The 16,894-nt window shown below is 38.7% G+C and overlaps 1 protein-coding gene across 11 annotated transcripts in view; it reads right to left on the bottom strand.

The window, feature by feature from the left end:
• Nucleotides 1–109: 109 nt before the first annotated feature.
• Nucleotides 110–16,894, bottom strand: part of LOC127427498 (myocardin-like) — a 212,819-nt gene continuing 196,034 nt past the window's right edge. For 7 of the 11 annotated variants that reach the window (XM_051675148.1, XM_051675153.1, XM_051675149.1 and 4 more), the window contains 8 exons: nt 15,642–15,743; nt 15,049–15,335; nt 12,640–12,796; nt 10,431–11,441; nt 8,607–8,753; nt 7,875–7,997; nt 5,287–5,344; nt 110–5,060 (listed from right to left, as the gene is read on the bottom strand). In XM_051675148.1, the coding sequence (XP_051531108.1) occupies nt 4,498–5,060; nt 5,287–5,344; nt 7,875–7,997; nt 8,607–8,753; nt 10,431–11,441; nt 12,640–12,796; nt 15,049–15,335; nt 15,642–15,743 (2,448 nt within the window). In that variant the 3' untranslated portion in view covers nt 110–4,497. The remainder of the gene's footprint in view (nt 5,061–5,286; nt 5,345–7,874; nt 7,998–8,606; nt 8,754–10,430; nt 11,442–12,639; nt 12,797–15,048; nt 15,336–15,641; nt 15,744–16,894) is intronic. The other 4 variants (XM_051675152.1, XM_051675159.1, XM_051675155.1 and 1 more) reach the window with 3 other exon arrangements.

The raw sequence follows: 16,894 nt of genomic DNA, 5'->3' as shown, positions 1-16,894 counted from the left end.
GTTATATTTATATACACTATATTGCCAAAAGTATTCGCTCACCCATCCAAATAATTGAATTCAGGTGTTCCAATCACTTCCATGCACTGGTGTATAAAATGAAGCACCTAGGCATGCAGACTGCTTCTACAAACATTTGTGAAAGAATGGGCCGCTCTCAGGAGCTCAGTGAATTCCAGCGTGGTACTGTGATAGGATGCCACCTGTGCAACAAGTCCAGTCGTGAAATTTCCTCGCTACTAAATATTCCACAGTCAACTGTCAGTGGTATTATAACAAAGTAGAAGCGATTGGGAATGACAGCAACTCAGCCACGAAGTGGTAGGCCACGTAAAATGACAGAGCGGGGTCAGCGGTTGCTGAGGCGCATAGTGCGCAGAGGTCGCCAACTTTCTGCAGAGTCAATCGCTACAGACCTCCAAAGTTCATGTGGCCTTCAGATTAGCTCAAGAACAGTGCGTAGAGAGCTTCATGGAATGGGTTTCCATGGCCGAGTGGCCATACATCACCAAGTACAATGCAAAGCGTCGGATGCAGTGGTGTAAAGCACGCCGCCACTGGACTCTAGAGCAGTGCAGACGCGTTCTCTGGAGTGATAAATCACGCTTCTCCATCTGGCAATCTGATGGACGAGTCTGGGTTTGGCGGTTGCCAAGAGAACGGTACTTGTCTGACTGCATTGTGCCAACTGTGAAGTTTGGTGGAGGGGGGATTATGGTGTGGGGTTGTTTTTCAGGAGCTGGGCTTGGCCCCTTAGTTCCAGTGAAAGGAACTCTGAATGCTTCAGCATACCAAGAGATTTTGGACAATTCCATGCTCCCAACTTTGTGGGAACAGTTTGGGGATGGCCCCTTTCTGTTCCAACATGACTGCACACCAGTGCACAAAGCAAGGTCCATAAAGACATGGATGAACGAGTTTGGTGTGGAAGAACTTGACTGGCCTGCACAGAGTCCTGACCTCAACCCGATAGAGCACCTTTGGGATGAATTAGAGCGAAGACTGCGAGCCAGGCCTTCTCGTCCAACATCAGTGTCTGACCTCACAAATGCGCTTCTAGAAGAATGGTCAAAAATTCCCATAAACACACTTCTAAACCTTGTGGAAAGCCTTCCCAGAAAAGTTGAAGCTGTTATAGCTGCAAAGGGTGGGCCGACGTCATATTAAACCCTATGGATTAAGAATGGGATTTCACTTAAGTTCATATGCGTCTAAAGGCAGATGAGCGAATACTTTTGGCAATATAGTGTATCTACACTCAATAATGAGCAAAAGAATACATAACCCTAAACAAAACTGTAACAAATATTGTAATTGCTGGTGTAATAATTTGTTGGCAAACTCAGTGGATGTTAAATGTATTTTAATTTTGTAGTTTTGTAAACCGTAATGAAGTACACTGCCTGAAATTAGAGCAACTGTTAAAGGGATAGTTCATCCAAAAATGAGAATTTTGTCATTGTTTACCCACTCAATTTTAGTAAAGGTTTTGACTTTTGAGTTTTTTTAGTTCAAGTTTTGTCTTGGGTGATGTGTTATTGCACACCATTATACAGTAGATAACATTGGAGTCAATTTTGTAAGTTGTATGTTTGTTTATTGAACTCTTGTAACAGTAATACAGTGGTGTAGACAAATACTTGGACAGTTTATATTGTAAAGTTGTTCAGTGGCCAAGCAATACAAAAGCTTTTTGACATATGTATAAATTTTTCGCTTAGACAAATCAAAAGAAATAAGACATATAACCTTTACTTCCAAGGGAGAGAAAGTGTAATACTTAATATTTGTGCACCATTGATGGTATTCTGCCATCAGGATCAGCAAACATGAACGCAGAGAAAACATGAGTGTGGAATGACATTTTACATTCTTGAAAAACAAAACATAATATAAAGGAAATATAAAATGGGAGAGTAAGTTCAAGTGGGCTGCTCATGTCATAGGCAGAATTATCTTTTTTGTCCAATATCAAATTTAGAAATTTTTTTTTTTTTTTTTTTTTTTTTTGAGAATCTGAAATACTTTACATAACTTGATAGTACATCTTGACATAAAACTTTATGCACTAATAAGATCTAAAATCTTAACTGGTTGTAGTAAAACTAGTTTATGAAAGCATTTGGTAATGTCTATTTATATTTTTCCTGGATTTAAAAATAACAGGATTACTATTACTATACTATTCTTAATTACAGTTGTATGATAGTCTGCAATGATGCTTCATGTGTAAAAATATAATTTTTTTTGGAAGTCTTTAATAATTATGAAAACAGTACAGTGATTTATCCTGTGTCTTTAGCATAAAATAGTTTTTTTTTTTTTTGGTCTTAAATGCCTTTAATGCTTACTGTGTGGGGAAAAACGCCCCACCCCGGGAATAAAGATATTCCCTACAAGTCAAAAGCATTAAAGTGAATTGAAATGTGATTAGAAATGAGAAAAGAAGACAATAAACATTATAATAGCTATTTCATGCACAGAAGAAATATATATATTCACAGTTTGAGCTTTTGGTGAGCTAATACAAAAAAAAAAAAAAACAACAATTTGATAATCCGTGATCTGGTCCAAAACTTGCCAGAGTAATTTATATATTAGATTTCATTTTTCACAAGTGCTAGTAAAACTGGGCATCACCTGTTAGTAAGGTATTGCTTTTGTTTCAGGTGTTGAGATATTCAAATTTGATTGTCAGTTTAAAATTCTTTGACATTTTATATAAATATAGTGTAACTTTTTTTCACACACGAGGGGTTTCAAAAAGAATGAGGCAGTATCAAAAATGTATTATTTTGGCATTACAAAAAAGTAATTATCAGTGCATGTAATCAGTAAAAGATCAATGATGGAGACTCATTTTTAAAGGAATAGTTCACCCAAAAATGAAAAGTAACAAAAGGAAATATTTTAAAGGATGTTACGTTCACGGATTTCTATAATAGCAGTTGATACATGACTCACTTTAAAACTTAACTTTTAAGTTTAAAGCACCCAGAAATGTCATAAAAGTAGTCCATAAAACTCATGCATCATATTTCAAGTCTTCTGGAGGCATACAATCACTTTTGTATGATGTCATTATTCACTCTCAAGTAGTATGGACTACTTTTATGACACTTTTGGGTGCTTTAAACTTTAAAGTGAGTCACTATCAACTGCTATTGTATGGAAATCAGTGATCGTGACATCCTTTAAAATATCTACTTTTGTATTCTGCAGAAAAAGAAAGTTCTTCAGGTTTGCATAAAAAGGAGGGTGAGTAAATGATGATAGAATTAAAATTTTTGGGTGATCTATTCCTTTAAATTGATTGATCCCAATACTGTGGGAAAAATTATCATTTGTTAAAGCCTTTTAACCATAAGCAAGTTTACTCTAACTTTTGTTTTTAATTAAAAGAAATGTCTCATATGTATGTATAAATATTCCAATGAAAAGAAAATGTTGAAATAAATACATCAGAAGAGTAAGATCTTACGAGCATAATAACAATAAAAGAGCTTTCAAAAATAATTTTCAAAATAGCTGACATGACTGTTATTAAAGCAATACTCGTGACATTTTTGAATGGCATTCCAATAGACATTGGGGAAAGAAGTGACTAAAAAGTAAAAAAGAAAAGAAAATATGCAAATTATTTTTATGCAATGTCTCACTATTGACCCTTATTTCAGACCCTAAAAGTCTTCATCATTCTAAATACAGTTAAGTTCTCCATTGATTCTGAATATAAAAGGTTGAGATTTTGATTTCCTTTCTGAATCTGAAGAATATCCTTTCACATTAAGTGAAGAGTATTACATTATATGAGTTCATACATTAAATACGAACCAAAAGTTTCAGCTCTCTAAATAAATTAACAACAATATGGAGATAATAGGGCGAGAATGAAATGCTCTCAAAACTATATGCAAAAGCCAAAGTGTGACACATAGTACTATAGGTTTACTACTCGAGGTGCAAAGTGTGTATTAATATTTACAATAGCACAACAGAGTACATGTGATATAATAGTTTGATCTTTGTGAACATGTTTTACGCATTTACATGTGTTTTCCCACACCACAAATGTGCAGACAAAATAGAAAAGTATTGACTTTCTTGTTTATCAGTACAATGGAATATTTACAAATGGTTTCAGAAAATGCCTTTGCATGTTGTATGGATGTCCCTGTTTGAGTCCAATTTGGTTTGTATGATCTTCCTGTTTCCAGTAATTAACATTCTTTCCCAGAATCAATAGTCAAAACACTTTTCAAGTTTTGGACTGTGATAAAATAGTATTAAAACACTATGCTCTTTTTCAGCCAAGTTATAGGAAGAAATATGACATTTCACAAGTTACCATGGAGACCACATCCGGACATCTAATTTTAATTTTAAAATGCTACTTGTGTGCTTTTTGAGATATTTTGGAAAAGCTTTGGGTTTTGAAATATGTTGTTGAAGTGCATAGTGATAACATTTGCGGGTATTTTCTGCTCATCTTGCTTTTCACCAATGCTCTAAGTGCAGATCCATTGTAGAGTTCAAGTTGATATCTGTCACATCAAGGAATTCTGTGTTAAAGATGCTGGGCCCGGGAGGAGGCATGTTGTTATTAAATGCTGTAGCTGAGCTGGGTGGGGTTAGGTCTAACCATTCCATAGTTTCCCACGGCGACTCTGTAAATGTCATTCCGAGCCCTTGGCTATCTACACTGACTGGTGATACTTTGTTAGCCACGGGCAACAAAGGTGTGTTCATCATGTCACGGTTACTAAGCAACTTGTCATCATGTTGGGGGCCGGTAAAGCCTTCCCCAATCTCCTCCAAGTGTCCTTCCTCAGCGCCCATCTTTAGAAGGACTGAGTCTCCTTGCTGGGCTATAGGGCTCAGTAGCACCTCCAGGTGGCTGTTGCCATGCTCTGCAGCATGCTCATATGGAAGCAGGGTTGGTGACGTGTGACTGTAGTGTCTATGGAACTTGGATATGGCCACTCCATTAGGTGAAACTGTAAGGTGAGGCACAACTTTGGTTACAGGGGACCTCTCTTCTTTGGCGTTAGCTGGCATTTCTTTGGAAAAAAGGGGAGGATATCACAGCACAGACAGCGATTTAGGAGTGAATACAACAGGCTGGTCTTGATAATGGGGTGACATAAGGTGCAGTTTTAAGGGGCCTTGCAAATGTTTAGTATTACATCTTTGATTGCCATTCACCATGCAACTGACAGGATCAAATAAATTAGCTGAAATTGAAAGCTTTCATACGGCATTTATTATGAGACATTGTATGCTCACCTCCACTCTCAATGAGGACATCTAGAAGTTCATCCATCTGCTGACTTCTGGTCATTTGCTGCAAGAACATAAAATTATGTGTGAACTATCATTTTGATATTTGTTGTTTTAAAACAGATTTATGCCACATTCCATACCTTCGTTTTGAAGGTGTTGTAAATATACAAACTGATAATAACCAGGTTTTCAGCTATGATCACATTCAAATGCAATGTACTTAAATTATTTTTGTTACATTCAGACTTGTTGGCAAATGTTTATTCCTGCAAGTACATAATCCAGCAGGCCTATTTGAATCTGTTCCAGAGGGTCACCATCCTGTAAAATTTAGTTCCAACCCTGCTCTTACATACCTGCCTGTGAGGTTTTTATGCACATTTTGGGATATTGCATGAATAATGCTGAAAATATGAAAAAATAATGTACAGTATATGCTGGTTTGAGGTAGATAAATATTTTATTCAGGAAGAAGACATGAGCATAAGCTATGATGGAAAGATATTTACTTCAAATGCGACCTTGCCGTAACGAATTATGTGAATAAATATACAGTAAATCACTCATAATTAGACTAACAGCAGATATCCTTGCATAGCATTTCAAATTTTGCTCTGGTCCTTCTGAAATGCTGGAGCCAAAGCCTGTCATCAAAATTATTGGCTACTATTACCTCCCAACACTGTCTGACATGCTGTCGCTCCCAGAAAAAAGGCATCTGCTGTCAATTGCTTGCAAACATGAAGTTCGTCACAGTGTTTTGTATGCACACTCTAAACTGTAAGTAATGTATTACATTTAATAAAAAAGTTGCAGTGGGTTCCCCAGTGGCTAAGATTTTCCAGCCTGATCTCATGAAAATTACGTGACTGCAGCATCATTTTTGCTAAATGATATTACTTGGTTCTTTACACATAACGTGCCAGTTCTGAGGGGAAATGTCCACAACTTGTGGTGCTGTGTTGATTTACAGCTCAAATTGATCATGGTGGAACAAGATAATAACTGTGGTTGGTTATGTAATGTAAACATTAAAATGTTTTGCCTTACAGGTCAGGCACTATAGTAAAATGCTTAGATGTCTTAAGATACTGTTAGCCACATTTCCACTGTCGGGCCAAATGAGGGCGTGCTGGTGCATGCCAGGGGCAGTTGCGTTCCCACTGTCACTTCCAGGACTTAATCGTGCCTCCTCTGGGCTTATTCGCCAATTACCCTTGGGTCAAACAAGGCCAACTGGGAATTGTGGCGGGGTCAGTGTCAAAGGTGGAGTTTAGCGAGATACCCATGCTGCATTTCATTCAAGTCGGATGTGGGATATTCCTACTTGAATTCTCCGATCTCTGACCAGAAAGGAATTCCACTGCCAGATGCTTGGAAAATTATGTTTAAACTACCAAAACTGCAACACTCCCTTTAGCTTAACAGGGGTTTGACTGTCACCAGACTAGACGTCTCCTAGCAACCCAACTGATAAACAATGCTGCTATATTAGCATTTGTGCTACAGGTGTATGATCATCAAAAAAGTGTTTTGTACACTTGTCTCTGCAAAGGTTTGTTAAACAAACTTTAATATCTTGTAATGTAGGAACTTTGACACATTGATCAATATAATTTAATAAAAGTGAATATTAATCACTAACTTTGTACATCTCTGGGTGGCAACATGTTTGTGTGATGTCACGCACCTGCATCTCGGCAAAAAAATTTGGGGCACATTACAAATCCATTAAGATGCACAATGGACAAAGGAAGAACTTTCCATGGTTCGAGATAACATGCGGATTTTGTTTGGCTTTTGAAATGGGCGGGGTGTGTGACATTTGCACCAGGGTGGTGTATAAAGGGCAGGTTTTAGGGCAATGCTACTGGGATTTTGGCCTGATGGTAGGAATGCAGAGCGATTTTGGTCTCGCGGCTTGAGGTCTGAGGCTATTAGCCCCGGCTGACTAGTTTATGGCCCTGGCTCGCACTGGTCCGATAGTGGAAAAGCGGCTATTGTGCGAGGAACATTGTAAAAACTAAGTGTTTATGAACAGATTATCTGCCGTTTTACTTGTTCATTTCACCAGAAAAGTGTGTATGAGTCACGTAAAAAATTAGACCAGTTTGTCTATTTCCATTTCTATTTTGTACTAATTATTCCTTGGAAATTACGATTTCGTTCTCTTGAACATGGACGGAAACACTGCTTTATTTGCAGAATGTTCTTGCGATATTCAAATTTTTTTGCATTCATTTGCAACTCCTACATTTGTCATTTAATCCTCTTGAAGGCCTTGATAATCTTGTTCAGGTGTGTTTGATTAGGGTTGGAGTTAATCTCTGGTGGCTCTCCAGGAGTGGATTCGAATAGCCCCACAATACAGCAACTCTGACTTTCCGCAGCATTAACACTGCCACTCATAAGTTCCTCTTTAGCAAGAATTTTAGCAAAGCTCTTTTCTAAAAAGACAGCCAGAAATCTCTTTTTGCGGATACAAGAGTGTGCAGTGTGAGAGCAGAGGAGTGCACTCTACAGGGGAAGAGGAGAGGAGCGAGCCATAAATTAGAGCAGTGATGTTGGGGCTACTCTTGGGGCTGCTTTACCTGTTTTACAGCATCCTCATAGCATGGGGGCTGTTTAGTGTTGGATGCAGAAGAATCTGAACTACAGAAGGCAGTGGTGGGAGACTTTGGGTCAACGTGCCTGGGAGAGTGCAATATTGCCTCCTATATAAGGAGACAGGGTGAAATGTTACACCTCTGAAGAGGAAGAGGGACTGGAGAAGGAGAAGGTTCTAGAAGGTCTCTTTGATGTGAGGCAGACTGCATTTGTATGTTTGGACCATGCGCAAGGGGGCACCAAAGGTTTCCTGCTTTGTCTCTTTGTGGTCGTTAAGAAATCTATCATATCTTTCTTGAAGATGGTGTAAACTCTGGCCGAATGACAACAAATACCAGCGAGATTAAACACCACCTTGTGTGAGAGCTTCCATATGTTTGGGCATGTGATGATCACATGACCATGCTCATGTTCATTGAGGAGCTCTTGTGACTTCACATGATTAAACAGTTCAATGAATCTTGGCAATTCCAAGGTATGTTGATGAAGACACATGACTGCTATATTAAAATATTTGTGGAAAAATATTTTAACAAAAAGCCATACTTTTAAACATCTGAGCAATAGCAAAATCTTGTGCAATGTAATTGAGACTTACTGTTGCAGGAGATGCAGAAAAAAAAAGTTTATTTGATGATTTCTCATGTGGGTTTTGTGCATGAATTAAGTTTTTCCCATAGGATTATTTAGTTATACTTAATTTGTTTTTCACATACTTTTTGCTGCATGTTAGCACTCTTGGCCTTTGATGACCCTCTGGGGTTTAAGTTGCTTTCTGCAGGGCTTGGGCATACAGGCTGCATGCTTCTTTGGTCAGATGAATATGAGCAGCTCACCGTCTGTCCGACATTTTTCTGTTGTAACTGTGAGAGAAATATTTCACCAATTAGTTGCTTAGCCTGATAACACTAACGATTACACAAACAAAATGTATCAGAAAATACCATTTAATCATCTGGATGTTTTTTACCTGGAACCATAGTCGTACCATGTTTTATGGACATGTTACATGTACCATGGTATTCTTTGACATACCTTGGAGTACCATATAAATACAATGGTATTTTTTGAGGTACATTGAAGTAGTATGTAAATGCCTTGGTATTCTTTGAAGTACTTTGGAGTACAAAGTAAATACCATGATATTCTTTGAAAGACCTAATACCATGTAAACACCATGGTATTCTTTGAAATACTTTACAGTAGAGTACCATGTAAGAAAAAAAAAAAACATTGTATTCTTTGACGAACATTGAAGTAGTATGTAAGTATCTTGGTATTCTTTGAAGCACCTTGGAGTACCATGTAAATACCATGGTGTTCTTTGAAACACCTTGGAGTACAAAGTAAATACCATGGTATTCTTTGAAATACCTTGGAGTACCATAAAAATCCCATGGTATTCTTTGAAGTACCATGGAGTACAAAGTAAATACCATAGTATTCTTTGAAGTACCTTGGAGACAATGTAAATACCATGGTATTCTTTGAAATACTTAAGAGTAACATGTAAAAATAACATTGTATTCTTTGACAAACATTGAAGTAGTATGTAAGTAGTATGTATGCAAGTACCTTGGTATTCTTTGAAGCACCTTGGAGTACCATGTAAATACCATGGTATTCTTTGAAGTACCTTGCAGTACCTTGCACAATACTTTGATAATATTTGAATTACTTTGACTACCATGTACTTTAAATACCATGATTTTTTCTCCATTTTCTCCCCAATTTGGAATGCCCAATACACTCTAAGTCCTCGTGGTGGCATAATGACTTGCCTCAATCCGGGTGGTGGAGGACGAATCTCAGTAGCTTCCGAGTCTGAGGCCGTCAATCCGCGCATCTTATCACGTGGCTTGTTGAGCGCGTTACCGCAGAGACATAGCACGTGTAGAGTCTTCATTCCATTCTCCGCGGCATCCACGCACAACTCACCACGCGCCCCACCGAGAACGAATCACATTATAGCGACCACGAGGAGGTTACCCCATGTGACTCTTACCTCCCTAGCAACCGGACCAATTTGGTTGCTTAGGAGACCTGGCTCGAGTCACTCAGCACGCCCTGGATTCGAACTCGTGACTCCAGGGGTGGTAGTCAGCGTCTTTACTCACTGAGTTACACCATGGTTTTCTTTGAAGTACCTTGAAGAGCCATGTAAATTTCATGGTATTTTTTAAGTACCTTGAAGTATCATGTAAATATCATGGTATTATTTGGGATACCTTAAAAATACCATGTTAATACCGTGGCATTCTTTGAATTGCCTTGGAGCACCATTGACATACCACGGTATTCTTTAAAATAACCTGGAGTAGCATGTAAATTCCATTGTAATCACCTTGGTATTTTATGAATTAGCTGGAAATACCATGTAAATACCTTGGTATATGATTATGGCAATCATTCAGAACTATATCAAAGTACCATGGCAGTCGATTAATTTTTGTAAGGGTATGTGACTATTATGTTGTAGCGTGCAAGTCAATTTCAGAAGTTTACCAGAAGTGTTCAGCTCTCTGCATGATGCTAAGTACCTGCATATTGCATGGTCTGGGTCCGTTTTGAGCCAATGGGTGAGAGCAGCCATCTCTGCCCAGAGGAGGGGTCAGCATGTAGGGATGACTGGGGGAGGAAGGCAAACTGCTGGGCTGGGGGCTGCTGGAAGTTTTGGTGACAGGGGAATCTTGAGGAGAGCACTGGGGGCTCAGGAAGGCCGAGAGGCCAGTGGGGCTTCCAGAGGAGGGCACCTCGAGGCAGTGAGGACCACTGTGTAGGTCACAGTGACCCATCCCCTCCATGCAGCTGTTGCTTGGTCCTCCTTTCAGCTGTTTCGATGAAAGAGGGCAGCTTGAAGCCACATGCTCCTGTTTGACAGACACACCATAAAACTGCTGCATCTGGGATGGAGGCTGGTGATGCATTAGATGTTGTGATGGTGGTCCTGGTGGTGGAGTAGGGCATTCTTGCAGGCAATGAGCATGCTTCCTCTTGTGAAGCTGCATCCGCAGTTCCTCCACCTGCCTCTGTTCTCGGTGGAGCTTCCATGTGAGCTCCTCAATCACCTTCTGCTTCTCCACCAACATCTTGTCCTTCTCTGCATCTAGACCCAGAGGCTCTAAACCTGCCTGGGTATCCCCACATAGGCAACCTGCTCCGAGGGCACTTGATATGCTCTGGCCCTCATCCGTGCTCAGTTGGGCAGGAGAGGGCTGAAGGCCAAACTGTGGAGAAGACATAGTGACATCACTGAAGCTGTCAGGTACAGAGCCACTAACAGAGAGGTCAGAAGAGGCTGGTGAGATGGGTGGGGTGGAGATGGTGCTGCAGAAAGGGTAGTAGCCACCACCATGAGACATGGCACTTGAGGAGTTCGGGGATTGGTAGGATGACAGAGATCCTGTGGGGGTCACTGGGAAGGTCACAGTGCTGATGTCTCCAGAGCTGGAGCTGGAGTCTTTAAAGGGCCGTAGTCGTTCTATTAGAGCTGTTTTAGTGCCAGACACAGGCAGGCCACGTACTCTCAGTTGTTGCCTTAGCTCAGATACCTGCCATCACACAAATTAATGAATCCAAACATGAACCCAACACATTTCTTCTGTCATGCTTTTTTAAAAGAATTGTTTTTGTTGATGTTGCCTGTGAATGCATTCTATATAGGGTGAGCTCCAAAAGTCTGAAACCACATTTAAAATCTGGAATTCGAAATCAAATTTAATTTGACAAAATTATGAAAAAATATGAAATATTCTGTACTATTTCTAGGTTAATAATCAAATAACCAAATCTTGACCATGTTACCTTCTTTTTACAAAGATTTCATTAAAGCAGGCAAAATGCTCCTTGGAACGTTGTCAGATCATGCTGGATAACATGGATCATAGGTATTGCACAGACTTGTGAAGTCTATGCCAGCTCAAGTTTATGCTGTCATTAAAGAAAAAAGGACACATACCAGAGACTATTTAGCAGAGACGGGTCACTTCTATTAAAATGAATGGGAGAAATTGGAATGCCCAATGGTCAACAAATGTAGAAAGGAAGCCCTGCCTTACAGGTTAAAGAGCCAATCACCGTTTAGATACAGACATCGCCTGTCAATCATCTCGAGAACGTGCATGCACATTAGCTATACAAGCTGGGAAAATTTCATTTTTTAGCATAATCTAAGGTAAAGAAGCACAATTTATGATACCAGTGATGTTCTTTGATCGTAATCTTGACCAACCGTTTAACCAAGAGTTTGATTTTTCCCCATTTAAGTAGTACACTTGTATGCCACTGTTTACATAGAAAATAGCTGCCCAGGAGCATTCCAAAGATGGCCACCAAGTGAATACCAAATATACAAAAAAATAAAATAAATAATAATAACTTTTTACTCAAATTGTTATGCTGATAATATATTTAATTTTTAAAATAAAAGCGGTATTAAATGAGAATAAATGCAAATGGGGTATTTTTACTAGTGGTCTCAGACTTTTGGTTCGCACTTTATTTGTCTGTAATTAACGCCTACAGCCATTTAGTAGACACTTTTATCCAAAGTGACTTACAGTACATTTGTTACATTGAAAATCCCTTTGGAACAACCAGGGATGCTTTGCTTAATGGCACAATGGTTACAGATCACAGATCAACTCTTACAGGAATCAAAACCTATAACCATTTGGTTACCAGGCCAGATCTTTAACAACAATGCCACACAACCTCCGATGTAAGAACATGTAAAAGAGCAGCACCTACCTTCAAGTCATCTAGGTTAGCAGGCAAAGGGCCTGGTCTGACTGGGGTGATGGAGGTGGGATTGCAGTAGGTTGTCTTCACAGGAGATGAGGAGCTACTGTTAATGCCGCTAGTTGGTCCATTTGAACTACATGATAATTGTTGTTCACTTGATTGCCTGTTACACAGAAGAAAGAAATACATTTAATTAACTGACAAATAAATAGTAGACAGTGCTTTTTCTGTCATACCATTCCTTTGAAAAATATTCTGAATAAAACAAAAATTGCATGAATTTCCTTTAGTTCCTTAGGGTCAGTGAAAGGTACTTATTCTTATATAAAACAGTTTGTATAATACTTTGTTTGAGCTCCTTAGGTGCATTTTGTATTTACACTGCGTGCTCAATTATTAGGCAGATTGTATTCCTCGGGATTAATTTTATTGTTGAACAAACACAATGCTCTCAGTCAATCCAAAATGTTATTGAACATCAAACCTGAATGTTTAACAAAGAAAAAGTGAGTTTTGTCTTTCTCAGGGGAATATATAAGTGTGCACAATTATTAGGCAACTATTAGTGTGCACAATTATTAGGCAACTAAATTACAAAAAGAATTTCTCCCAACTCAATTGTTTATTCTAAATGGTAGGTGCAACAAATAAGTAACATTAAATGGCCTGGAAAATGTTTGGCCTTTCAAAAATATTCAGTGACCAATATAGCCACGCTTCTTTTTAATAACTGCCATGAGCCTTCCATCCATGGAGTCTGTCAGTTTCTTGATCTGTTCATGATCAACTTTCACTGAAGCTGCAACCACAGCCTCCCAAATGCTGTTCAAAGAGGTGTATTGCCTTCCCTCACTGTAAATCTCACGTTTGAGAAGGGCCCACAAGTTCTCAGTAGGATTTAAGTCAGGTGAGGAAGGGGGTCTAGTCATCTTTGAGGCCCTTTCTGGCTAGCCAAGCAGTGGAGTACTTGGATGCATGTGATGGAGCATTGTCCTGCATAAAGATCATGGCCTTCTTGAATGCTGAGGACTTCTTCCTGTACCACTGCTTGAAGAAAGTACTTTCCAGAAACTGGCAGTAGGTTTGAGAGTTGAGTTTCAGTCCATCTTCAACTTGAAAAGGTCCAACTACCTCATCCTTAATGATAGCAGCCCATACAAGTACCCCTCCTCCACCTTGCTGGCGCCTGACTCGAAGTGGTGCCCTGTGTCCATTAGTGATCCAGCCACGGGCCCATCCATCTGGTCCATCAAGAGTCACTCTCATTTCATCTGTCCATAAAACCTTTGAAAAATTTGTCTTCAGGTATTTCTTTGCCCAATCTTGACGCTTCAACTTGTGAATATATTCAGTAGTGGTCATGTGTCAGCCTTCTTGACCTTGGCCATGTCTCTGAGCACTTGGCACCTTGTACTTCTGGACACTCCAGGTAGGTTGCAGTTTTGGAATATGGTAGCATTGGAGGATAATGGGTTTAATTCTTCTCAAGTCTTTTGCAGTTAATTTGCGCCTTTTCACCTCCATGCATTTTTTTGCGCCCCAGTTGACTATTCGCAACAAAATGTTGTTACAAGCCTCAATAGTTTAGCTATTTCAAGAGTGCTGCATCCGTCTGAAAGGCATTTTACAATATTTGACTTTTCGGTGTCAGTTAAATCTCTTTTTTGGCCCATTTTACCAGAGGTAATGAAGCTGCCTAATAATTATGCACACCTTGATATAAGGTGTTAGTCACTTTCGTCACACCCTCCCTCATTACACAAATACATATCACCTGAAAATGATTTAATCCAATAAGCATTCAAGTTTATATGGTTTGGAGTTGGAAAATGTGCATGGAAATAATGATAAGATCAGAATACTCACTTGCCTAATAATTGGGCACACAGTGTATATATATATATATTTTATATTTATAAATGTTTATATGAGTTGTACATGTCACCAACATTTGGGACCAGTTAAAATCCTGATTTATGTGATTTAATAATTTCTAGCAAAAAAAATAAATAAAATAAAATAAAAAAAAATAAAACACTAAATAAAAATAAAGTTTAATAAATGCAATGTACTGTAGTTTGGAGACAAATGTTGGTTTGTAGTTTTTGATAGACTTATATTTCCCGCAAATTAAAGAAATATTTATCATTTTTCCAACATTAACAGGGCTGAATGGGTGAGTTTGACGAATCCAGTCAAAACTACAACTTGTGTGAAAACTGTATAGAATAAGATTATTTATCTTCCCAATACATCTAATTCATTTAAAAGTAGATACATTTCATGCTATTCAAATTTTGTTCTATAATAATAGTTAATCTAGCATATATTACAGATATATTTTCTAAAAAAAGTAATGGGACACCAATTTGTGCTCCATTTCACATTTATGGAAAGTGTCTCCTCAGGACTCACTTATTTGGTGTGTGTTGGTTCAATGTGTGGTAGCTGAAACTCTGGCTCTGAGGACACTGATGCTGGTGGGGGTGAGAGTGATGCTGGTGTTTCTGCTGGCTGAGGATCTGCAACTGCAGGAAGAGCTGCTGCTGCTGCAGAAGACGAGCATACGCAGAGTCCATGGGTGGAGGAGGAGATTTCTCTGCCTTCTGGTCTGGTGGGATGTACTGGTGGTACTTGAGTTTCTTTACTTTAGGCTTGATATCTTTTGGCTTCTTGTGGCGGTTCTTGTCTGACATTTTGGACTGCATTGTTCAGTTAAAAAGAACAGAAAAGAAAAGAACAGTGAATTCAGATCCTCAAAGTTATCTAAAATTTTGTGATTGAAGATTAGCTTTATGGTGAGCACTGAAATAGTAAAAACAATGACTGTTGTCAAACAGGTTTTCCAAACGCTTCCCCCATCTTCCATTGATTGACAAACAGTTAGCCCAGCCCCAAAACATTGGTTCAGCCTGTTTTGCTAAGTTGGACTGGTTGGGATGCTTAAACATAGCAATGAACAATCTGTTTTTTTGAGTGTAAATGGCAGAGAAGTTGCTTAGTCCTACCTTGACAATTGCAGGGACTGGTATAGGTGGAGTTGCCTGGGTGTTTGTCATATGTGCATTGTCTTCTTGGTTTTGATTAGTGGCTTCTTTGTTCTGAGACCCCTTTAGAATAGTCAAATGATCATTAGATCAGACATTTTCCAACTGAAGCTAGGCTTGAAAACAGGGTACTACACAAACTAAGCTGGTACCCATGCAACTTTCTTTGTATGAGATTTACACATATTCCCAAGTACTTTGCATTTTAAACATGCACATTAGGTGATTATTATTAAACATTTACATAATTTACAGCTCCCACCACTGGACAGCCACAATACTAAAACAAATATTCCCAACTCGTACACGCTTTTACTGCACGTGATCTCAGTAATAGTTTATGATTTCATGCCAGGCCTCCTGACAGCAACAGCGAGTCATTAATTATGCCTGTTGCCAAAGAATGGGCAATCATTCTGATGCCTGAAGCAATGTTGTAAAAGCAACAACCACAATACACTTTTCACTGTGTAAGAAACACACTGGCATGCTGAGCTGGGCCCTGAGTCAAAGATCTGTCATTCCGTGCCTAACGGCTCCTCAAGAGTCTGAGCAGAACACTGCAGTTCCCTTTATGACCATAGGGGGCAACATTTTCTTAGACATTGCAAACTGTTTCAAGAAAACCAGTGGTTCACAACTAGTTTTGGTTCATGACCCAGATTTTATCTAGTGGCGACCCAACACAGTACCAATTATTATTATTATTATTATTTTTGGTAAACTAATTTGTCTTTAAATAAAACATTTAAGTTTATTAAAATAACTATGAACTGCATAGGATCAACAATATGTAAAATGATGAATATGCCTGTGTAGGCTGAATAGGAAAACTGACAATTTTGTATATATATATATAAACAACAGCAGAAGTGTGATTTACAAACCTAACACAAGGTACAAACACTGGGCCAAATATTTTAATAGTATTAGCCAAATTACCTAGTGAAAGGTGAATTTGCTGTTAAATATTGGATGTCTGGCATTTTACGTCAACAACAAAAGGGTTTAGTCCCTTTTAAAAGTCAATATGCCAATTTATATGGCTATCCTAAGTTAACTATGCATGATTATAAGGTGAGTTGCATTTTTTTCTTTGCATTTAGCATTGTTTTTTTCCCTACTTTTCAGCGACCCTATCAAATCAGACCAGTGGCCCACCAGATGAGAAACATTTTACTAAAACAAGGGCAGACCCAGGTGAATTTGTGGAC

Source organism: Myxocyprinus asiaticus, chromosome 36 (assembly GCF_019703515.2).
Source record: "Myxocyprinus asiaticus isolate MX2 ecotype Aquarium Trade chromosome 36, UBuf_Myxa_2, whole genome shotgun sequence".
In the NCBI taxonomy this organism is placed as follows: domain Eukaryota; kingdom Metazoa; phylum Chordata; class Actinopteri; order Cypriniformes; family Catostomidae; genus Myxocyprinus; species Myxocyprinus asiaticus.
The sequence above is the reverse complement of the archived record's forward strand: the minus strand, read 5'-3'. Positions and strand labels throughout refer to the sequence as shown.